Genomic DNA, 25359 nt, shown 5'->3' with positions numbered 1-25359 from the left:
TACCGACGAATACACGTGATCCTGACACTCCGACACTCTGCCTCCCCACTACCCTCCCTACCGGCCCTTTCTGAGGGAAGATGAGTCTTGAATGTGGCTAATAGACTCTGAATTGCAGTAAACTAAGATGATTCCAAACAAGCTTTTGGTGCACAAATCAAGACATGCGCGTTGTAGAACGATTGTTGTAACTATAGGACTTTATCTGGCGAAAAAAAGATGCGTCTCGGTCGTACCGTGTCGCAACCAAGAAAGAAAAAAACGAGTTTCTTTCTAGGGAAATTTGAAAACAAACAGTGACGGCGACCAGTGAAATAAAAGATATCTCATGAGGTTTCGACTCCCAGCACGCGGGCCTTGTTTACAATGAAGACTTCGCCAAAAGTGGTTCATTTTAAATACGTTTGAATAATCGCAGCAAGGAGCGTGCGTGTGTGGGTTTAGATTTCCGCCATTTTGATTCAACGTGTGTGATGTGGTCTGTTAGGGATGTCGTCTGTCAGTGATGCTGTAAATTATACGGCGGCGACCTTTCTTGTGTCCCAGTCAATTTTGTGGCTTTTCACGACTGTGAGCTCATATAAAGCATTATCACCAACGATTTCGTTTCCCACATCCCAAACGTGCTGCTGCAATCAATATCGTTTTTATAACTTTTTATCACTTTTTGTAACTTCCTCATTCACCAATGTAAACTCGGTTGCAGTCTGAGCGGGCTTTTGGGCAAACTACTCCAGGGAGCCTTTCCTTTGACGACTTGTCCTCAACGTTTGCCAGTAGATTGATTGGTTTCAGGCTTTAGGGGAGTTTCACGTCCCTTAGCGACTCAGGCTATGAGGGCCGCCGTAGCGAAGGGCTCCGGAAATTACAACCACGCCTTTTTTTTTCAAAGGGACAAATGCCTGCACGTCAAACTCCGTAACACACGGGCACGACATTCACTTGTTCCCGGAACATATATAGGGCACAGCAACCGGGAAATGAATACGTAATCCAGATGGGATTACGCATGGTTTGGTTTGGTTTATTGGGGTTTAACGTCCCAAAGCAACCCAGGCTATGAGGGACGCCGTACTGAAGGGCTCTGGAAATTTCGACCACCTGGGGATCTTCAACGTGCACTGACATCGCACAGTGCACAGGCCTGTAGGATTTCGCCTTCATTGAAATTCGGCCGCCGCGGCCGGGATCGAACTTGCGTCTTACGGGTCAGCAGACAAGCGCCATAACCACAGAGCCACCGCGGCGGGGGGATTACACATGCCGTATGTCATTAAGCCATACGAACCAGCTTTGAAGTACCTGTCATGTTATACAGGCCAGTTCAGGGGATTCTAGTTCTGCCGCACTTCAATCCTCCCTAACCAGGACTGCCCAAGTGAACGAAACAAGGGCTGCAAGTGCAAAGTAGCACCCACGGCCTGCATTTTGCGATTATTTTTTTTTCGATTAATCCCTTATCCGCTTTCCAGTCGAACAAGATCGACACGGCGAACTTCATTGATAGCTGCGTATCAGTCGTGTCGTCACATGCATATAGTGATCAGTGACAATAGTTGAAGAGAATAAATCCACGAAAGCGTTATCGCGACATACGTCTCCGGGGCAGAGGAGTTGAGAATAGAAAAGACCCGAGGGCGATGCTGCGGAGACATAAGACACTCCTCCCGTGTCCCGCTGGTACTCGCCACACTACTCAATGAAAGGAGGAATCACAGCAACATTGCACAACCACAAAAAAGAAAAAAAGAAACGACGTCTCAGGTATAAGCAAGTCTCAGCGCGGGCGAGAGAAAAGATGAAGACAGAGCTACACCCACTCCCCATCGCCAACAACGAAACCACACTTAGGCTCGGCAGACAGACGCAAAACGCTTCCCCATTTATCTCCGTTGAGAACAAGATAGCTCCCTCCGCGCCTGAAGTTCCAACAAGCGACTTTCCCGACGGACAAGAAAAAAAGAAAAGCACATAAAGACACAGATATGAAAGGCGACGCGTAAGCAATAGAAAGCTTTGTCTTTGGAGACTGAAAGCAGGAGAGACAGGCACAGGTCTCGATAAAGACTTTATAAAGAAGCGCGCTAGCCGCCTTCCTTGCCTCCTCTCCGCCCAAGTACGGAGCCTTATACATACATGCACGAGGAAGCGTCGTCAAGTTTGTAATCAATACAAACGACGCGACACGTTTTTTTCTAGACTTTTTTTTTCTCCAAGGCGCATTCAACGTCTGGAATCTTATTTAGCTTTATTTACGCCCACACGTTTTTGGCTTTTTTTTTTATTTTTTCCAGGCTGGCTCGCGCGAGTTCCCCGTTTGATCCATCGCCACTTGGTTTCCGGCAAACAGCACTGAGCCTTCAATTTGGCTTGTCGCTCGGGAAACGCGCGTGAAGATTCTGCGGAAGCTGTTTCCTTGCATAAAAAATAAAGGAATTGCGCCTTCGCCGGCTTAGCCTTGCACAGCTCAACGATTACTGTTTTCTAGTCTCTTCTTTACTTACTTCGCTGTTGGTTGCGACAGACTGGAAGTGAAGCAAAGTGCTTTGGCGGACTCTTCGATCGGTGCCTTTTGATCGATTGCTTTCTCGTCACGTTGTCAGCTCAAGAATTTCATACCTGGGTCTCATCAGTGCTGGTTCATCTGCAGGGCGAGTTGGTTGGTTGATCCTTTGTCTGCAAGCGCTGTTTTTCTCAAGGCCCTTAAGGTTCGTGTATCTCGCCCATAAGATGAGCGATTCTGTGTAACGCGATGCAGGCGTTGTATCGGAGTCAACGACCTACAGACCTGGTGGAGTATTTTCAAATTCAAATTCAAATATTTATTCCAACATTACAACATACAGATAAAATGTCGAGGATGGCAGGCAAAAAGCCTCCTGGAGGCTTGACTGGTCCTGCATCCTGGTGTACACTTGGCAGAGCGGCGGTGGCAGTCAGCTCATCAGAACACAAGAAGTGAATAAAGAAAGCCCAAAACAAAACAAAGAAACATTCACAAATATGTATGAAGGAGAGACACAGGTATTAAAGAAATAATAAAGACAAAAATATATTACATTTTGTACAGTATAGGAACGCATGAAGGCTTTAAAGTTTGACGGGTTCATGCTTAGACTGTCGATACCCATTTCAATTAGGGAATTTAACAACCTTGGTAAATTATTCTCAAGCATCTGTTTGCTATAATTAGTTCTGTATCTCGAAACATTCCATATTTCCGTGCGGCGTGTAGTGTAGGCAAGTACATTCTGATGCAGGTTCGCGATTTTCACTAACGTACAATTATGCTTCCTGCTGCTATAGTAAAAATCCCGCAGAAGTCTGTATGTGTAAATGTCGTGAATCTTTCTTATGTTATACTTCTCGAAGAGTGGTTCAGTGTGTTCCGTAAAGGATACATTGGCAATAATACGTAGAGCCCTTTTCTGCATGATTAATATATTATTAAGATTTGATTGTGTCGTTGTACCCCATACTAAGTGACCATAATTAATGTGCGAGGCAAACAAGGCATTATACAAAAGTATTTTAACAAAAGTAGGAAAAAATATCTGCCTCTCCCGTAACCGAAAGTAGAGTAAGCATGAAATGTTTACGGGCCGAATGTCATCTCGGTGGACATCCGAACCGCACCGTACAGGAAGGGAGGAACGCCACCACCCGTTCAGCGCGATGCCTTGCCATTTGAACGCAAGGTTTTTTGAGGAAAGGAAATGGCGCAGTAATTCTCTGCCATCTCGGTGGACACCCGAACCGCACCGTAAAGGAAGGGAGGAACGCCACCACCCGTTCGGCGCGATGCCTTGCCCTTTGAACGCAGCGCTTCTCCCCCGGGCCCCTGTGCGCCTGCGCGGCTTTGCTTCGATGCGCGAAGCCCCTAAGAGATCACGTATGAGAACGAAGTGTAACGTGGCACTTATGTGCTTTCTGCACGCGTTATTAGAAATCGGAAATTATAATTCCGTGCATTATCAAACCCACAGCTCCACTGATATCTTGATAAACATTGAGAAGGCACTGGCAGCAGTTATTTTTTGTCTCGTTTGGAGACCAACCGGCGCTTGCATGCCGGTCGCGTAGGAGGGCTTAGAGAGAGTCGTTAAATCTCGTTAAGTCTCGTACGGTGCCCGGATGTTCTCGTTTCAGTGCCCGGATGAGTGGATTTCAGTGCCCGGATGATGGCTCTCGGTCTCGGCGTGACGTCACCACACTGCCGACAACGGGGGCTAAAAGCATTTCATGCTTAAAAATGTGTCGATTGCGACTTAGCATTCCAACCGTACTGCTTAGCTTGTTGAGGACTGAATCTGCATGCTCGTCGAAATGAAATGATCACTCACCAAAGAATAAAATTTGACACCATATTACACACTAGAGTGTGTAAAAAAAGAACGTTACCATTCAAAACAGCCACTACCTTCAATCCGCATGTGCGCATTAGGGAGCTTTAGAATAGGAGGCCCCAAAGCTTTGGGGGCCCCAAGAAGTTTGGGGCGTCGAAGTGCGCATTCTCAGAACGCAAGGCGTGCCTTGCGTCTTGGGTTCTTGGGTTGGTTTACTGTTTATGGGGGTTTAACGTCCCAAGGGGACTCAGGCTATGACGGACGCCGTAGTGAAGGGCTCCGGAAATTTCGACCACCGGGGGTTCTTTCACCTGCACTGACATTACACAGTACACGGGCCTCTACAATTTCGCCTCCACAGAAATTAGACATCGAAATTCGACATCGAATTTGGGCTCGGTTCACGCTGTGTGACACAGGGCAACGAGAGACTTCGCTTACTGCAACAGTGTTCAGTCTGTGCGTCACTGTTTCTGCTGCTATGTAATGCTTTAAATGTTGCCGTCCTGGAGGGAAGTGCGCTGTGTTTGATTGACAATCATCCTGCCGAGGGAGACTTTGGACCCAAGCTGCTTTAAAGACGGTTCTGAGCGAGCAAAGACGCTGTGCCCCATGGAAAACATTCAAACGCTTATCGCAATGAACTCTTAGCTCTTGACTTGTTTCTCTTGAAAAATTTCACATATGAATAAGTTTTCGTAGCAGGGCCGTTACAAATCTTATTGTTTTCGCTTCCCAATTTGAAAGGTTCAACATTTTGTCAACCCAAAGGCAACGACACTGCCTTTATAAAACAGTGTTAAGTTGGCGGGAATTATCGATTTACTTCTGTTTTTTCCTGCACTGGTCCTTTCGCACACACATCTTCTATCTCAACACACTGTACAGTAGGCCGTATAGTCACCTAAAGCATCAACGCCCCTCCGCATCATAATCTGCCGCCAACAGCATACAGTACCATCCACTCATCCTGACACTGCCACCAGGCGTGCAAACAAAACGCGTCGTTTTGGAGATTTCTTTTACATGAATATCCACCTCGCACGAGACGCCCGTAGTTAACAAAAGCGGAGCAATCAACGTTGCTCACCCGTGTCACAAACACAGGTGAAGCACCTTTGAAAATAGACGCAACGGGTGACCTTGGAAACAGGAATCTCAGTCCGCTAATTACGCGCCACAACCACACGCACGCGCGGCGCTCAAGACAGCTCGGCTTCAGCTAATGACCGCGCATTCACACCGTCCCTAATTCACCCCCCTCCTCCCTTCCAGTCCCTGTCTTGCGCAAAGCACCGCCATTAAACAAAAAGAATAAAAAATGTATTCCGGGAAAACCCGTCGCGAAAGCAGCGCGCGCTCCACGCCGCATCTATGTGGCAGCCACGCGCTTCGGTCGAGCTCCTATTCGGGTCTTGGCCACCGGAATCGACGACTCGAAGAAAGGAGAGAAGGGGGAGGGCCAAATTACCCATTATACCCGTCTGGGCGCCGCTGCTCTATGTTTGCACGCGCTATTCGCATTTGCTCTTTCTCTCTCGTTCTCTCATTTCTTTCTTTCATTTTTATCGCCTCTTCGAATTCATCGCCAGAAGGCGCCGAGCTGCCACGCGAGAGCCGCGACCCCCGTCGGACTCATTTGCGCGCCTAAGTATCCCGCACGCGCAAACGACTTCCCGAGAATGCTGGAAGAGCGCGCTCAATCCGTAGCTGTTGCGCACGGCGCGGGCGCAACGTTCTGAGAAGAGCAGCCGCGCGCCCCCCTGTCGCCGGTCGAAAAGCGCGAGCAACATGCCACGACGCGAGTAGCAAAAAGAATGAAAGATGGGGGAAAACGAGAATGAAAGCAAGCAAGTAAGAAAGAAAGCAGCCCGGAAGGGTGACGAAGCGAATTGAGGTCTCGAAGTAGAGAAAGAAGACCGAGGCGGGGACCCAGCGTGCAAGTAACGGCGTCAGATCTCCATCAGCCCCCGCTCCGTCCCGGCTGGGGCTGCTGCGCTGACGCGGCCCAAGCGCAATCCAGTCACACCCCCGTCCCGCGAGCCGCACCGTTAACGACAGTCGCGGCGAGTGTGCCCGTACGTGTGAGCAACGGAGCCGGGCTAAAAACAAAAGAAAAAAAAGAAGAAATACGAAGGAGACGCAACATGCAAAGCTGGGGACGACAGACTAGTCCTCGCTAAGATCGTCGTCTCCATCTTCCGACTTCCTCCTCCTCTATTTCCTTTCCCCCTTCATTGCCCGTGCTGTCCCATTGCTTCCTTCCATCCAAGGAGCCGGGCACGCAAAATATAAAAATAAAATGAAGCGCATAAACAAGACAGAACAGAATGAACAGAAGGGAAAGTAAACGGACCCGTTCCCGAAACCTCGATTTGGTCCCTGCCTCTTCCTGTAGTTGTGTATCGTCTAGCACTTTTTTTTTTTCGCCCCCACCGCGGCGCTGTGTCATTGGGGACAGCGTCGCGAGGCTCCTGTTCCTGAAAGAGCCGGCAAATGCCCCGCTAAGCGTGGCTCAGCGTTGTAACCTCCTCTCCATGCCCCCCTCCCCTTTCTATCTCGCTCCTACTCCACACCGCGTCGCTAATCGCCCCTGACAAATCGCTGTTCGTCAGGCGAGACAGAAAGCGAGCGAGGCCAAGGAAGCGGGGCGAAATGCAAATCAAAGCTCTCTCCCTCTCACGCCCACCCCAGTTTATAGCGGCCGCACGTCGTCCACTCCTTCCCCACCGGACCACCACTGCCACCGCCTTCTAAATCCTGCAGCTCCCGTGGAGTTCCAACGGAGCCCGGGGGCACAGATTGGGGTAATCCGTGCGCCGACGCTCTATCTGCATCTCCCCAGAGAGCCCCGTGCGCGCTCGTTTTACGGACACGAGCGCCCTCCGGCGGTCGCTGCCTCGAGCAAACAGTTTTCACCTGGAACTTACCCGCTCGACTTCACTTTTTCCGGTCAAGTCCTGTCGCATCTTTCGAGTTACGTTAGATAACCTGCTGCGATGTGAAGAACAGTGTGCCGCTCGCTAATGGTATACGAAAGTTAGTTTCCGCTGTAAGGAGTTGTATGGTTGGGCGCCCTTTTCTTTTAGCTTCGCTTGTATCAACCAGCGCGAACAAGACGGAAGCCGCGCTGCCGAGCGGATCGCTGAAGGCGGTAAAGGTGTCGGAGGCTTCCCAACGGGCATTACCTATACGGCCCGCGTCGGGAGACATTTTGTTCATTTCGCCGACCTGCGCTTGCTTGAAGATGGGATGCGCAGTGCTATGAAATCCTGAGGCACAGTTTATGAGGGCGACTGAAAAACAATTACATCATTTTGGATGTGCGTAGATGGTCGAAAGTGACGTCAGAATAATTTGGGGGAGCGATTCCAGGTTATCTATCGTTTATTTATGCACGAAAATGGGTGCGAATAGCGTAGTACTTAACCCACCATTGTGCTATGATTATTCTGTTCTTGCCTGAAGCCAGGCACATAAACCGTGTCTTCTAGTAGCCGTCAAGTAGGTTCACGTGGCCCCCTAAGTATTGCGATCAAGGGCGTCCGCAGAATTTTTTGCAGGGGGGGGCCCCATTGGTTGTTGGCGCCGGAGGGGGGGGGGGGGGGGGGGGGGGGGGGGTATGTTCGTAGCAAAAAGGCACTATTTGCGCAGTAAATTTATTTATTTATATACAAATAAAATAAATAAGTAAAATACACACATGAAAGAAAAATTACAAACAGCAAATTAAAGCGAGGCTAGGAGAGATACATTGGAGTTTATCAACGAAGAAACAATTAAAATTAATAAAAATGCAAAAAGATACTATCACTTCGTGGAGAAGAGTGCTCAGTCTTGCTGCATACGGGTTCTCGACACACCCGGATTGATGACCAGCACACAGCACAATATGTTCACAAACACGCAACGACAGTCACTCAGTCAGTCTTCCTTGAACAGAAACTGTAGACGCCTCGGATTTTTCTGGGCGAATTGCGTGATGACACTGGTGACAAATTCATTTCTGTGCTTCATTACACGCTCTCGGTGCACACTCATCATACAAAGGCCGTCCAGTCTGTCGTTTGTCATCGTTGAGCGTAGCCACGTTTTCACTCTCCTCATTGTACTGAAGGAGCGTTCGACCGCACAGGTAGTAACTGGCAAAGCCAGAGCCACCTCAATGGCTTTTGCAACACCAGGGAAGAATGTCTTGGCCTGATGTAGAAGCTCGCAGTAAGTTATTTCTGATGGGTCCCCAGTTTTGTTGCACCACATCTCGTACCAAGAGATGGCCTCTTCCTTGAAGTTGTCGATGCCGTAAAAGCACTGGAGTTCTTCGGCGAGAACAGCGAACTCAACACGGCTCAAGTGCTTCATTTTTGACGGATGCAGCTGGAGAAGTTTGAAGCTCCTCTCATTGCTTTCAGAAAAGCGCCGAGCTAAAGAAGCAGTGAGGGAGTCCAAGTACGGCACATATATTGCCACACGGTAGTATTCCTCTGGCGACTGAATCCCGTAGTTGTCTCGGTAGGCCTGACGAGAGACTTGTCTTGGTACAGATATCACCACATTTAAGTGATTGGCTGCCTCCCTTGCTGCATTCATGATGTTAGAGAACTCCTCTACAGCGTTTGTCCGGTGGCCGCGAAAAATACGTTGTAGCTCAGTGATGTGGCCATGCACAGAATGGAAGTCCATGGATACACCTTGCAGAATGTTCGTAGCTGGTTCGAGCCGAGCGCTGTACTTCGCTACAATATGCAAGCAGACGATGAAAGATGAGCTTGTTGTTGCGCAGTAGAGGATGTGAGCTCGTTGTCTAGTTGCAGCGTTCGAGCATGATTCCGTGGACGCGAGCTGCTCGAGTGCTTCGACTATGGCCACGTAATGCTGAGAGAAGATCCTAATAGACTTGTACTTTGCAGACCATCTTGTCTCACACAGCATCGGAATGTTGGGCACCAATTTTCTCCGGAGCACGCTCTCGCGGAAGAAGTTTATGGTTTGTTTGATTATCCCAATTGTGTTTCGAATTTCAGAGACGTCGTTCAAATCGTTGATGACGAGATTTAGTTTGTGACTTGCACAGTGGAAAAATAGTGCCTTCGGGAACTGTTTTTGTATAATTTTGTTCACTCCAGCTTCTTTTCCAGCCATTGTAGAGCATCCATCGTACCCCTGTCCAACGAGGTTCGAAAGAATCAGTCCGACATTCGTCAAAAGCTTCAAGATTGCCGCGGCGATGCAAGCGGAGTTTAATTGCTCCAGCTCTACAAATCCCAAAAACTGCTCTCGAACGCACACTTCGACTTCCGCCTTGTCAATAAAGCGAACGCCTATAGACATCTGCTCTTTTCCTGAAATATCTGCAGTTTCGTCAGCAAGAACGGAAAAAGCAAACGCTTTGTTAGTTTCGGTAACTATCTGCTCTCTCAGGATGTCGCCACAGATTGTGATGATCTCGTTCTGGACGCGGACAGAAGTGTACTTGGCATTGCCAGCAGAAGAAGCGAAGTGCTCCTGAAGTAGAGTATCTCCAGCTTCTACACGAAAGTCAAGCAGATCATTGAAGACTCCACTATTGGACTGCTTGCCGCGAATCGGCAAGTCATGCGTCGCGCAAAAGACAATGGTGGAAACTATTGGAAATAGTTTCTCACGGTTCCTTTCAACTTGCGCGTGCAGTGCTCTGTTCAGCTGCTGTACAACGGGTAGCTGCTTGCCTTTCATCACATCCATAAAGTTCTGTGAGGCCGTCATTGCCTCCTGGTGCCATTGGGATTTTACGTGATCCCTGCACGCCTCGTGCATTTTTCTGTAGTTACTGAAAGCGCGCACGATAAAACTACCTTGAGTACCCCGGTGAACACGGGGAGGAAAAATGACGCAAAAACGACAAAAGGCGCCTTTCGCTGTCGCTGAGTACGCAAGCCAGGGGGCGTAATCTCCCAGCCACTGATGTCGAAAAGGCCTCTTTCCAGGTGTTACATCCTTCTTAAAATCATATGTGACATTTGGCGACCATGGCTTAGTAAGAAGACGTAACTTCAAAAAGTCCGGTATGCCAGTGAGTTTAGCTTTGCCTAGAAACTCTCCTAAGTCATATTCTTGAGGCAAGTTATTTGTTTTCTTGATGTTGTCTCCGGACTTCGATCCCAAGCAAGGAAAAAGGGAATCGTTTCGGCTTACTGCGTGACTGGAGCTCGCTGGTGGAGTTCCTTCCATGGAGACGACGACGCCGGCTACTGTCCGGTGATGAAAGGTTGCATCGCTCTGGTCAAATCCGGACTTGAATCCCAAGAAAGGAGAAATGGAATCATCTCGGCCTGCTGCATCACCTGAACTCACTGTTGACAGAGTCCCTTCCATGGAGTCGACGACATCAGCTACTGTCCGGTGATAAAAGCTTGCATCACTCTGTTCAAATGCTACACCGTTGTCACATGTCACACCAGAATCTGCAGGGGCGCATTTGGATAATGCTTCGTCAGACAACCGCTGACGCTTGAAGAAGCGTCGAATATCCATCATTCGGGACCGCGCGAGACAAAGCTGGCTATGGAGTTCCTCGGGGTTGGTAGTGTTAAAAATATATACACATTGATTGGAAAAACGGTTGAATGCGTACGTTGAAAACAAAAAATGACTATGTATGCAGCGAAAACTTATTTACAAGATAAATGCACGCTCGCAGCTTCATACACCTCGCTCCATCTTGCTCGCGCAACCGCACAGTCGAGTATTTGCACACACACTACTCGCCGCTCGTCGTTTTCTCGTCCGCTGTCTTGGTTGTTCTCAGCTTCGTTGACAACCGGCCACTAAAAACACCGAAGCACAAACAAAGAGGCGCGCACACGCAAGGAACGCCGCGCGACTTCCGAGGGGAAGGGACACTCGCCACTCCGGTCGGAAAATTTGTTTTGTGTGTTTTTATGAGGTTCAGAGCCCCAAAACGACTCAGGCTATGAGGGACGGACGGTCTCTTTACCATGCACTGACATCGCACAGTACATGGGCGCTGTTGGGATTTGAGGCCCAGCCAGAGGTGACAGGCGAGCCAGGCAGGCGCCATCGGGCTGCCTTGACCAAAGGCGCTGGTTTCCGGAGAAGACGCAAGGAACGCTGGTGTGGGGGCGCCTCTGGAGACTGCGTCGCCGTGAACAAAAGCAGCTAATCCCCTTTGCCGAAAATTCTGAAAGCGGCGCTTGTACCGAACTGCGCTCTCCCGTGGATCGGAGGAGACAGCGAGCGGCGGCGGCGCCAACTCATCGCCCGCTTGCCCCTGAGCAGTCCGACAAAGCGGGGATGGACACGGCTGATTTGTCCCTCCCTCCTGAAGAATTCATCGGTGGCCGGGGTGTGCACTGTCTGCCTCCGTGTCGCTATCTCTCTAGAGATCAAAGAAACAGGCACACATCTCAAGACGGCTCGAAACACATGCTCGCCGGTGCCGCTGTATGTCTGCAACGACGCGTCCCCGGACGCGGCACTTTGCAGATGTGACCCAAAGCGTGGAAGCAGGGCCGCTTTTACTCTTTTGGCTGAGCGCACCGCCGCCCCTGACGTGCGGCCATCACTCACGGTTCGAGTGAGTGATTTTCCAGGGGGGTGCAGCCGCCCCCCCTTGCCCCCCCCTCCGGACGCCCATGATTGCGATGCTGTCCAACCTCTTACTACTCTGAGGCACTAGCGACTACAGGACAAATAGGCCCTCGCTATGAACATGTTCGCTCCGCATCTCTCCGCACTCTGTAGTCTCACAATTACAAGTGAAACTTTCCTCAACAAGTTACGCGGTGTTCGCTGCACGCAGAAGAAAGATGGCGCAGGTTGATTTTGCGCAGCAAAACTTTTTTCAGATGCAGCAAGACCAAGGCCGCCATCTCGTACCCTATAAGTGAATGTAACGTCACCAGCCACAAATATGGTCTATAAGTAAAATTAGACGACCGCTGTTTCCTGTGGCCGTGGGTGTGCCTTTACGCCGAAACGATTCGCCTCGCTCTGATGCTCTAAGGCGCCCCCGTTAGTAAACCAAAAGTAAAATTCCGTGCCTCACCAGCTACGCACTTTCACGGCGATGTGGACGCACTCTGCATCATTACAAACCTTAGCCATTATCGATGTCTGTAAGCGCCCGCTTCTGGAACGCCGCTGAAGAAACAAACATAGAAGCGATAGTAGAGTCAAACATAGCGCATAGCATAGAATACAAAAACATTACCGAGTTCAGACCAAGTGTCAGGAGGGCGGACTGGCCCTCCCGTCCATGTCAGACGGCCTTGGGGCCTGGCGGCTTCGAAGGCTTGTCTGATGAAGGTATTTTGTTCCTCCAGGTCCTGGCTGCGTAGCAAAGCCTCCCATGACTCCTTACTGCCCACTAAAGACGTGGACTTGGCGCATGCCCACATCATATGGATTAAAGTCGCCCGTTCTCCACAGGCTGCTCATTTGTCGTCGTTTAAGTTCGGCAGGAACCTAGACAGTGTGGCTGGCTTCGGAAATATGCCCACCTGCAACTGCCTCCATGCTGCTTCCTCTTTCTTGCTGACCTTCCTATGTGCTTCTGGATTTTCCCGTCTGCTGAGTCTGTATAACTGTGTGACATCCCGAAAAGTGTACAGCCGCTCGTTTTCTGTAATGCATCCATCCTCGGAGAAGAGTCCCGCAGATCGGCCAGAAAGTCCGACCTCGGGCGAACTCATGAGCTCCCTCATTACCCTCAAGGGTTCGGTGCGCATGCGCCCAAACCAAGAGGAACGAAAGCACAGAACGAACGCAGTGCATAGCATAAGGAGAGCGGGGTGGAGCTTCCAATGAATACGGCCAGGGGTCGTTAGCGCCGAGGCGAGTGCAGACGGAACGATTTTGCCTCTTATACCGGTGAGATGGGCGAATTACGACTTGAATGCGTACACAACTAAGCACTGAACACGCGCTTCTCCTTTCCCTTTCTTCCCTTTTTTTTCCCCGTCTCTCTTCGTTGCCCGAGTGACGCAAAGACGCCGCGGGAGGCACGTTTCGAGGCGGCCTTTCAGGGAATCGGCTGCCCCGGACTATTCGGGACTGGAGCTCTGGCGCGTGCTGCAAGCGGGTGCTGACAGCTGGGCAGGCATGAAGACCCGGCTGCGAGCAGGGCGCCGCGACCACCGGCCAACAAAGGATTCGCCGACAGAGTGCACTTGAGACCCGAGGAGAGAGAGCGCAACTCTGGCCGCTCCGCGAAGCGCCTCGTCTCAACTGAACCAGTACACCATGCTGCACGAAGTGTTTATACACGGCGCGTAACGGTTATAAATGGAACAATGCCCCTATGCAGGTATACCTGGCAGGTACGCCAAGTGTCTAAAAACGACGACATTTTTATGAACCAGCAGGTGAAGAAGCGGGAGTCTTCGGCTAAGACATACGACGCCATTTTTTAAACGGCTGCGAAGAAGAACCACAGCCGCCTCCGGACGAACGTATTGGTCCTGCGCATAGCTTATCTCTTTAGGAAAACATTTGTCCGAAGTCTCCCTTTTTCTGCGGCTGTTCAAGCTCTCACGCAACCTTCCCTGTGCCAAAGCGCCCGATGGCCGACCACAGGGGCCGCAGAATAGAGAAATTTCTTCGTTACAGGGAAGACAAGTGCGCCCCGTAACGAGGCGCGATCCGTGCTCGTTCATAATCGCATTTCAAAGCCAGCACGGGCGCGGTCGGCGGGGCTACACACACAAAGCGCGCATACGCACTCCATATACAAGGGGTCAAAAGCGCGCGGAGAGGAAGCAGCGACAGGAGGTGGATGAGAAGGAGAGTGGAAAACACGAGATTCTCCACCGGAAGTGAAAAAATACAAAGAAATATTAGCTGTGCGCGGTGATAACTAATAAAGGCAGGTTCTGCTCATCGCGCGGCGGAAATGAGAAAAGGCGGTTTTGAAACTCTCACGAGCTTAAAAGGCAGATATAAAAAGAGAGAGTGAAGAGGGGAGAAAGAGGGAAAGCTAACGAATGAGCGAAATTGCTGCGCGGAATAAAAGAGCGCACCGCGAACGCATGGCTCGCGAGTTTCCCATTAATTTCAATCGTCGAAGAGGAACCGGGAGCCCAGAGGGCAGCGGGGTGGCATATGAGCGAGGCGGTCGGGTCGTGCGGCAACCTTCCTCATTGTTTCTCTATGTTACGCACTTCCGCAATGCAGGATACTGCACAGCGTGAGCCGTCGGAAAAGCGAGCAGTAGCGGACCGGTAGTGACCGCGCCCTGCGACAGGTTTATGCATAATTTCCTTTACTGCCCTCATGTATATTATTCAGGGCATTTCAGTCTATTTAATACCAATTTCTTTAACAAAAAAAATCGTCATGGCAGCCAGAAAGCACCGCTTTTGAAGCCGGTTATTTGGCCAAGCGAATACCGTACTACAGCATAGGTGTGAATATTATTCGATGAGCTACCTTACATGATCAAATTAACTTAATGAATAGGCTCTTCTAATTATTATGCAGCGAATAAAATTAAACATCTAGTATATACTGCAGCACACGGCGGCTAACAAGCAAGCTCAATGCAAAAGCGCGATACTTTGAAACAAACTGTACAGCAAAATCCTATGGAAACGGAATACGTGCGCTGAGCGGCTGTCCTAGCGTTACTCCGTGGCGCACGTACCACGTGAGATTCTCTGCCCAGCCCGCGCTGGGGCAGCGATGTGGCGAGGAACACCGCAGCGCGAGCGTGGCAGAGATTCTGTCGGGCTTCTCTAAAACACCTGGTGCAATCAACATTAACATTATGTATTGATGTCCGAAATTCTCTGGTCAGAATTGAAAACTATGTGTGCACTATCTGACTCAAAAAGCTTGCCAGGAAGATCGCCCTATCCTTAAGTCGATATGCATGCAAGTATGCGGCGAGTTCCGTTTCTTGCCATGATAAAAACAAGGCGTTAGCTGTGGGCTCCCAAAGGACCACAACGCAACAGGGCTGGCGTATAGTATTACTATGCTATTTCGATCCTTTTCCGCCTGTACTCTGGAGGAGCCGCGTTGAGCTCTACAACGGTGTTGTCAGTTGCTATAGAAAGACGCCGCGGCGCAGATCGCATACGCACGAGTTCGAGCATGCACGCGTGCGCACTCAAAGTCGACGCGACGCAATTTGTCGTCGCCGCAGCACTGGCTCGGACGCGAGCTGGGTTCTCTCTTTCCCTCCCGCTCTCTTTTTCTCGCTACGCGGCCGGCCCGTCATCCATCCGGATTACAAAGTGCACCGGAAGTGTGCCACCCGGGACGGGGAGAGGAGGGGGGGGGGGGGGGGGGGGCGACGCTTCTCCCTATCCCACCCCCCTCCCCCGAGTCCCCGGAAATCTGCCGCCGCTACAGGGCTCGAGCCACGTATCGCGGTGCTCCAATTAAATCGTACGCCCGGCGCGTCTGGAGCTTGATATATATACCACGTCGCAGATGGGGAGGCACAAGCAGGAGAGGATTCGCGGTGAGCGCACACTCACGCACACACAACGAGTTCGCAAGGGTTCTACCGCTTTCCCAGTGCCCATAGTATAGCCCGCATACCTCTCCCATGCGGCCAGATGTCGAAAGAGCAGGGCACGTTCACAGGCACTAATGGAGCCTCGAAGTGGCCAGTGTACACGCACATGAGAACAAGACATGTTTACGCAAAAAGCGTACTGGCGCTAAAAAAACGGAGACAACACACACAACAAGACAGGACTGGCGCCAACTTCCAACTGAGTTTATTCACAGAAAAACCACTTAAAAACCACACTGCATGCAAAAAGATAAAGACAAACCAGATACACACGTGCCAAACGGACCAAAGCAGCGTTATAATCATTGCTTTGATCCGTTTGGCACGTGTGTATCTGGTTTGTCTTTATCTTTTTGCATGCAGTGAGGTTTTTAAGTGGTTTTTCTGTGAATAAACTCAGTTGGAAGTTGGCGCCAGTCCTGTCTTGTTGTGTGTGTTGTCTCCGTTTTTTAGCGCCAGTACGCCTTTTGCGTAAACATGTCATGCAACAACCAACTAGCTCAAATCAAAGTATTGATGAGAACAAGGTTTGCTGAAATACGGATGCATACATTCTGGCGCGAAACTGCCCATTTAGTGGTCATATCGGACCCGTGACCACGAGTCGACCCCTGTGGATTAAGCCCCATGGCGCGGTAACCTTTCCGACATGACCAGTAAATAGGCAATTACGCCCCAGAACGCTTCCAGCGTAATTCAGCTGCCAGGCTCTTCATCTAGGTGTGTGCACTCGCGACTTCGAAGCCCCATCAGTGCCACGGGTCGACCCACGGGACAGGGACAATGTCGATACCTATGCACGGTTTGCACTGACGTTATAGTGGCCGCCATGTCACACAGAGAAAGGCGCAGACGTGCGTGTTTTCGTGATGCGGCGAACTCATTTAGCTTTGAACCTGTCAAGAGTGTAGGATTCCATTTCATGCTCCCTCTGATAGCGGTGGTCTGTTCGAGTTTCACTCTGCACACGACGAGAGGGCAAAGGTGACTGGGGACGACCGAGAGACATGCGCCGTGACGCGTTTAGTAAATACTCTGGAAGGATGCGGCCGCGGCAGGAGGACAGGTACAAATGGATATCTATAAAGGAGGCTTTGGTCCTTCGAGTCATGCATTAGACTCACCTGGGATGATGATGAAGAGAAGGAGATGGAAGAGGAGTGTTTTCGCGACTGCTATGGTCAGGGAGTTGCAGCATGCTTTGACATGTGTTGAAAAATGGTGCCAACCACTCTGGTCTCCCAGTCTCGGATTTTCCGCTCACCTTCACTGCCTAATCATGTTTAACTTCCATTCTCTAGCTGCGCCCTCTAGCGGACCAAAAAGGAGCGAGACGCGTAACAGGATCACGCACGTCCGCAGCCTAGAAAAGGCCTAACGTGAATCCTCGCGAGGACATCCATAAACAGCAGAGCCCGACACGAAATACAAGACCCTGCCGTAGCCGCACTTACATTCAGACCTCCTCAGGGACATCTGTTCCGACAGGCGGCGTTTTGAGAGGCTAGAGCTGTCACTCCAAAACATGACCTCTGCATCCCCAGAGGATTCTGTACGCAAAACTATGGCCCCGCGCGAACGAGTCGTTGCTGCCCGCTTCAGTCAAGCGAAAACAACACGCGCCATAAGCTGGCTATACACAGTTAGCTGCTGTGCTTCAAAATATCGGCATGGGTGTCACGGCGGCTGCGGTCCTTTTAAGACCACCGGGGAGGAATGTTGCATTAGCATACGTCACAGAATCGGAAACAACCCGGCTAGCCGAATCGAAGCTGACGAATCGAAGATGCAGAATTCGGCTTGGAGCAAACTGGGCCACCTCAAGAACGGAACGAACGCTGGGAGGAGACTGCGGAGACTAACAAACTAAATCCGGCACAAAAAGGAAAAGCAATCATAAAAATAAAACGAATGGTGAGAGAGAAAGAATGAAATAAAGCGTGCACGAAGAGCACGACTATATCAAAACCGTTAAATGCAGCGATATCAAAGCACAAACACACCTACCGTATATATGCGGCATGTCAAGCATCGACCATCAATCACGGCGTATGTAAATTCCCCTCGATACATGCAGCGCGGAGAAGCTAACAATCCGGCGCTCAGCCCACGCCGTCCAACATTCTTACTTAACTTCCCGGCGGCCTTGTTTCTATAGTTTCTTTCCTTCATTCTCATTCACTTCCACCTCCTTGAGGGGCGGGAGCATGAGGTAGCGGAGACAGTCGACTCGGAAACAAATCTGAGTGGATCCCAAGAAGCGCTACACGAATACAGAAAGAGAAATGAAAAATGGAGAGAGAGAGACGAAAAACAACGGCGCTCTTCTGAATTCCTCCCAGCGCGTCCGTTCCCTCGCTATACGGTATGCCGAGACAGCAACCCCGTCGATACGACGCAACCCAAAACAAAACACGCAACTCCATACCCGCAGTCGACATTGCATTGAGTGCGTTTAGCAAAAAACAAGAGAAGAAAAAAAGAAACACATAGCTCGGATAGAGCGAAGCGAATGCGACTGCCGGAACGCCGAGGCGGCAGGGCGGACAGCGGGGGGGAATTGAAAGCGGTTTTGTTTTGAAACAATCCATGCCTTGTGCGGTCTCGGCATCTTTCGAGAAGTCCTACCTCCTTCATCTCTTCGACCCTCCTCAAGACTGGAGAGATTGCCGAAAAGGGTAAGACGCTCCAAGAACGGGGGCCGCATAGCCAACGCGCACGACTGCTCCAATCGGCGTCGGAGCTGCGAGGTCGGGGAGAGAATCGAGTAGGAGGAAAAAGGGGGGGGGGGGGGGGGGAGCACTGCAGAGAGGAGTCCACGGAAGTTATCGTTTTTCCCGCGGAATCATCCGTCTTGATCTGCACCGGATTAAACGGGTATTCGCGGGTAAGCCGTACGAGGCATCACGGCGTGACAGGCGCCGCTCCGCAGCGCGACCAACGAAATGGCCCGTTAAAGACCCATTCCCTGCATTCATACAGCTCGACGTGTGCTATATTTCTCCAGTGAGTAGTTGTCTTTTAGTTCCATTCATAACACTGAATATGAGCGCAGAAGGAAGAAAAAAAGTATAACAAAAAGATAATTTATTTTCTCGTCTCCGCGGCGCCAAATCCTGCAAAGCTCACGCGCTTCCGATATGATTTCAGAATGCCCGTTGCTGCGTTTCAAACCCTTTCATTCAGGTACAGCGCGTTTAAGACGAAAGAAATAAAAAGTCATCGTTGAGAGTACGCTTAACTTGTTCCATCATACGATGTGCAATCGGCCATAAAAGTTTACGCGATGCAGGTGTGCGGGGAAAAAATGTATGCCGAGGCAGACAGCAAAGGCAATTACCTGAAACGGCTGAAAGTGTCTGGGAACGATGTGAAGGAGCTAAGACCAGACCAGCGCTTCCCATCATGCAGCAGCAATTAGCCCGGCATGCATGCTCTCTTGTCTGGGAACGAGCATATGCTCGATTAGATGGTAACACTACCATGCGGCTGGGTCGGGAGGCAGCGCAACATTTTTTTTTTCCCCGAGAACGGGCACCCCGTGAATGTTAGTGGCCGATAGTACGCCTTAGTAACTAGCCCAACGCTGGAGCATTCATTCATGCTTTGTGACGTATACATCGAGTTTTTCGAAACACCCACACCACTGTCACCAAAGTGTTTCGCGTCCATTGCATACCTCGTTAAAAACTAAGCGAGACCAAATAGCAACCATAATGCAGAAAATATTCGCAGCATAAAGGAAGTGCACAAAAGAAGACTAAGAACAAACAAGAAAGGACGTGATGTTCCTGGTCTTCCGTATGCGTTTTATGTACGCTGCGAATCTTTTCTGCATTATGGATAGCAACTAACTGGCCCAAAGCACTGTGCTACTGCAAACAACAATGTAAGTACGCACTTACCATCGGCGTCAAATGAAATGCGAAGAGCGGAGCGCGTGACCAAAGGTCCGGTGTACGCCGTCTGCCTTGTGCCATCACAGATAGGCGCGCTGGTACGGTTTGCGGTGGTTTTGCGTCTGTTTTCTTTGACATTCGTTTTATCGCTTTGCCACTCTAGCACCGCATTCGTACTTTCCACCGTTCGCAAACTGCGCAGCGCGGCTTAGCTGGCGGCGGCCGCTGTAGCCCACGTGGGTGAAGCGAGCGCTTTTAGCTCCCTGGCCTGCAGCGCTTTGATTTTGCTTCCGTCATCGTCCTGTTATCAGCGTCTGGTTGCGAAGCGAACATTGAAAAAGGCCGATCGGGCTGCGATCGGTGTACGACGTGGGCGTTGCTGAATCACTTATTTCTGGCGGTGAACCGACCTTTATCGCCGCCCTGCCAACAGAAATGTGGCGCTGCCGTGACGAAGCAAGAAAACGAAAGTCAAAGAAAACAGAAGCAAAACTATTTCAAACTGGAAGAACTCGCTTATTACGGCGACAAGCAGACGGCGTAAAATATACCTTTGCCGATAGTACACGCATTTACAGACGCTAGACAACCGCGTCAAGCTCAGTGGTGTTAGCGGTCTTGGTTTCCTGCGTTCAATACTGGTCATGGATTGAGGCCGCTAGAACAGCCTGTTTTGGCCTAAAAAAAGCAAGATGTTCGCTTGTGCATCTGAGTACACCAACCAATATCGTTTTTACGCGAGCTAAATCCACAGCATTCGCAGGGTTAAAAAGAAGCCTAATTAAAAAAAGTACTGCAACAGGAAATTGCGAACCATAGGGAATAAAAGCTCCTCCCTATGCTCCTTAATTACCCCATCTCGCGCCAGCTCAGGCTGCCCATCATGTTCCAGTTCCTCTCCTAGTCTTACCACTTCACCTATAATTGTTTGCCGCCTGGACTGTGACGTACCTTGATCTCCATGTTGTAGCTTCACAAGACGATTCCGTGCAATAGGAGCACTACGCAGCCGATTTGTGCTTCTCTAGAACTCAAGTTCAATAACGGTAATTCGCCCTTTTTTTCTGTACAGAGTTGCTCTTTGTCTCAACGTTGTGCATGTCATATTTCCAGCTGTTTTATTAGCCTTCAGTGTCAACCCTTCAAGGTGAGCAATGGTACGACACATGGGTTGTGTACTTTTATTCTGAGGGACATCCTTAAGCTGCCCTGCATAACTAGGGATTATCCGCCGGATGCCGTCCAGCTCAGTCTTATTTAATTCCTCTGTGATATGAATTTGTTTTGATTACTTGCCCTCAGTATGTATATTCCCTCACCCCCTCCACTGCGCCTCGCTACCTATCATAGACTTACATTACGTTTGATTACCAGTCATTTACTGCAAGTAATCTTGAAACCTGGCACCCGCCTAAAGAAAGAAGACACAGATCAAGCTCCTCTGAGTTCCTTATGTCTTCGTAAATTGACTTTCATGCCAGGTTTTAAAGACGAATCACCAAGTCGCCCAACTTTCTGCACTACCTGCATTGTATTCCATTACTTACGAAGACAACAGCATCAAACAATCCGACATTACTGTTTTACTTTTGTTCTTAAAGCCGACTCCTCTGGCCACTGCTTGTAGGTAAGCAGTCGCAAGCAATCAAGTTACTTGCTACCACGAAACCCGCGCTAAACCTGTACTGCAGGCTGTACAGCCTGTAACTGTCCGCAAGCGAGCTCCGCAGGCCATGGAGATCTAGCAACCGACTAAGCACGCAGATAAATGAACGTACGGCCGCTTGTTGAAACTTCCGCTCGTATCGTGAAAAAAGTTTCTTCGGGAATACAGAGCACTTTCTTCATGCTACGGCCCTGAACGCTCCGGCGCGGCAAGCATGTGGCGCACACAGAGGCTTTACATTGTTCGAGCCCTCTAGCCGCGCAGCTCGACTGGAGATCGTGTATCTCGACATGCAAGCGCGATACCGTGCCGGATGACATAAACCATACGCGCGCTGTTTGCGCTACGGGCCGTTTGTATATACCACCGGCCTGCGCGTGCTTCTCCCAGTCATTCAGTGGCTCTGACACTTGCTGCTGATGGAGGGACGTGGAATCTGGTGCCACCAGTGTACGAACATGATGTTGCTAGCAAAGCCCACAACACTTCCTTCACAGCGATCAGGCAGCGAGTTTTGTAAAATTTACATGTGAGATAATATCGAAACACACGGTGCAGAAAGTGTTCGATAAGACGTCAACAGCTTCAAACAAAATGCGTATTCCAGTTTCTTGGCAAAGGCAGCGCCTTTTACGAAAGTTATGAGAGCACATCTAGTCACGCTGATATATCAACGAAACGATTATGCCCACGGACAATGCAAGTGTCTCTGCAGGAGAATACCGAACAGTTCGTTTCTCCAACGAGGTATACGTTTAGTGTAGTGAACTCCACATGACAGGCAATCAACGAAAGCAAGCTTCAACACCGGGACATGTATGAGGAGTGAGCGTTGCCGCGTTCTCGTTATGTAAGCGCGCCTCACTGACAGTTCTGGGTGCTGGCGCAAAGAGATCAAGACATTGGTGAAAACTCACTTTTAGCCATCGTAGTTGGCAGTACAGCCTGCAGAAGGACGCACAGAGCGAACCAAAACATGGCACCAGTCGCACCGGTCCCGCGGCCGAAAGGGAAATCAGAAGTTCTCGCCATGAAAAAGTATCCACACTGCCGCTTTCTCACATGGGACGGACGCTCGGCGTCGTCGGTATGAGTCACGCGCGCGACCACCAGTCGCCACACTTTCACACGGTCCTCGCACCGCTCACTGTCGGCATCGCAACACCGATTATGCACAAGGAACGAGTGGGATGAGCACCGCGATAGCCACTTTTCGTCGAACAAACTTCGAGAAAACTGCTTCCTCGCCACACCTCGGCATCGTCAAATTGGCCCGGCTGCAGCTGCTCTCCGCCAGCGCTGCGCGTTGCCGCGCCGCCTTCGCGCCTTTCTTTCGCCGCCGTGGGGCGGGGACGGTTGCGCATGCGCGGAGCTCTGGTCGGGTCGCGGCTTCTGTTGGAGAGGGCAAAAACTAGCTGACGCAATAGTTGCAGCAGGCGCCGCTGAGTGACGCTGCAGTGACGGTGCACAGTTCATCCGCTCGATGGCAGCACTTCCACATACAAACGAATAGAGCGCGCTGCCACTTCGCGTTGTGGCGTGCGACGATGACGCGTCCGTTTTCCGCGCGATGTTCGTAAGCCGTGTATTGGCCTGGCATGGCACCGCGTGGTGATAACAGCACCTGCGAGGAGTCCTCACGTGAATATGTTTCATTGTCGCAGCTGTCACTAGCCCACTTCGGCTTACTCTGCCCGATGTCGACTCCGTGCCTTATTTGCCTATCGCAATTAGAAAGGAAAACTGATAAGTCCTGTAAACAAACGAACAAAAGTCATAGCGTTGCCATAGGGTGAAATGTGGACTTTAATTTCCAAAGAGGAAGCCCTTCACGTACTAAAAATGTAAAAGAACGGACTGTCAGCGGTGGCTGAGTAGTAGGGGCGTGTTACTGTTCGAGCGACGTGAGGCCTCATGCTGCCAGTAACGCTCTTAATTCGAGAGCGTAAAGGCTGCCGTCGTGCAGAAAATTCGACTTTGTCGTCGTCGGCGCTGTGAGTGAAAAATCCCCAGATAAGTAACCAGGCGGGCCAACTCGGTCACGTGACCTTGTGGCGTAATCACAACCTGCCCACCTCATTAATGCGAAAACATTATATGGCTCAGTTCAAGGTCTTTTGTGCGCAAAATGTGTCCGCAGGATACGGCACTATGCAACGTCACGAGTCAACGTCATACCAAGTCACGTGAAAGTGGTGTGTTATGTCGTAACGAAAAACTTTTCACATCACACCAAGTCACGCGACAGCGGTAAAAAGTGTCGCAACGAAAAACGTGTGGCGTCATACAATCACGTGACAACAATGCTATATGACGCATACCAACTCACGTGACAACGATATGTAATATACGTCACACTAAGACACAGGACAACTACGTAATATTGCCGCGAATACCAAGTCACGTGACAACGATGTAATGTGACGTCATACCAAGTCACGTGACAGACCGCAAAGCGTTAAGGCCACGTGACAAGTACGCTACATGCCATCCCCAGCCCCTAATCCATGAAGGTGTAGATGAAATGTCAGCGTTGGAATCACTGGCTGACCTCAATGCGGTGGCAGTATTCCCGACTACATTCGCACCAAAATTTTGAGCAACCGTTCGTACAGCGTTACAACCCCGAACGCTGTACGAACGGTTCCTCAAAATTTTGCTCACGTGCACCTCACGACAGCTCACTGGAGCCCTGTCTTAACTGAGGTGACTTTTTGACAAACAGGCCTGAAGAATTTATGTGCATGCCCAACTGTCAACGGCACTTGAGGAGTGTCTTTTTTTTTTTTTTTTTTCGAAATAGGCCATATCCAGAAACCTGAATCATACATCATTCTTTTGCGGAAATTATAGCAACTAAAAGGGCCTCGTAACGCTAGAAAATGTATGCGCAAATTATATCTGAAATACAAAATGAAACAGATCCTGCTTGATCAGAATGAATCAGCCCCACTCTTGAGAGCCTTCTCTGACAGTTTGAGCCTCAGGGCTGGGACTGGCTCGGGCTTTTCCGAGCGTGCCTTCATTTATTCCTTCTCCACTGCTCCTTTTCTCGTCGGCTGAGAAAGATACGTAGAGATTGGCGGTAGACCAGAACCGAGAAGAGGACGATAACGAAGGGGTCATTAGCCTCGTCGCTGAGCAAGCCAAGGATGCGCCTCTACTACATGGGACGTTAAAGCGTTTAGCTAGGCAAGCTGTTACTGGCTTCTTATATTCATAATTACCACATGAATTGCAGACGCAGGCAGAAAAGACGCAGGTCTAGCGGTTGTCCTTTGGTCTCACGTTCTGTCTGCGCTACCATTTCGCGACTTATCATGAATTTAGGATACCGCCGTGTAGTGGAAGATATTCTTCATCTAATACATTCTACCTAATTAACTTTTCCTCTGCCGAAGTGCGGACACTATAAAAGAAGGCTGTCACACAAGTAAATGCTAACAGCATCCTGCTGTTAACATTTCCTTGCTTCTGTTGGTGAAGTACAACGGTGCCCCTGATTGCCGATATTAGCACAATCATTTTTAAACGGGTATACAGACACAAAGTTTTTCAGTGCCCTTTCTTTTGCCTCGAAAAGGCCTCCGGGCCTAGTAATCACGGAAATGAGCTCAAAGCACTGGTGCGCATAGCGAATAAATTATTACAAACGCCGCCGCGGTGGCTCAGTGTTCATGGCGCTCGGCTGCTGACCCGAAAGACGTGGGCTCGATCACGGTCACGGCGGTCGAATATGGATGGAGGTTAAATTCTAAAGGCCTGTGTACTGTGCGATGTCAGTGCACGTTAAAGAAGCCCAGGTGGCCTAAACTTCCAAGACCCTTCACAACGGCGTCCCTCAGAGTCTCAGTTGCTTTCGGTGGTTAATTTCCAGTTTCCTACAGTTTCGGTCTCGGTCGCCGTCAGCATAAAAGTGCACCA

At 50.1% G+C, this 25359-nt stretch overlaps 1 protein-coding gene across 1 annotated transcript in view; it reads right to left on the bottom strand.

Annotated features, from left to right (window-relative positions):
• LOC149365405 (tyrosine-protein kinase transmembrane receptor Ror2-like) overlaps window positions 1–22756 on the bottom strand; it is a 473725-nt gene extending 450969 nt beyond the window's left edge. Inside the window, exon 1 of the mRNA XM_089542304.1 lies at window positions 22353–22756. Within this exon, the coding sequence (XP_089398430.1) occupies window positions 22353–22467 (115 nt within the window). The 5' untranslated portion in view covers window positions 22468–22756. The remainder of the gene's footprint in view (window positions 1–22352) is intronic.
• Between the last annotated feature and the right edge of the window lie 2603 nt (window positions 22757–25359).

This window comes from Amblyomma mixtum, chromosome 1, assembly GCF_055824585.1.
Source record: "Amblyomma mixtum isolate Tamu chromosome 1, ASM5582458v1, whole genome shotgun sequence".
Lineage (NCBI taxonomy): Eukaryota > Metazoa > Arthropoda > Arachnida > Ixodida > Ixodidae > Amblyomma > Amblyomma mixtum.
The sequence above is the reverse complement of the archived record's forward strand: the minus strand, read 5'-3'. Positions and strand labels throughout refer to the sequence as shown.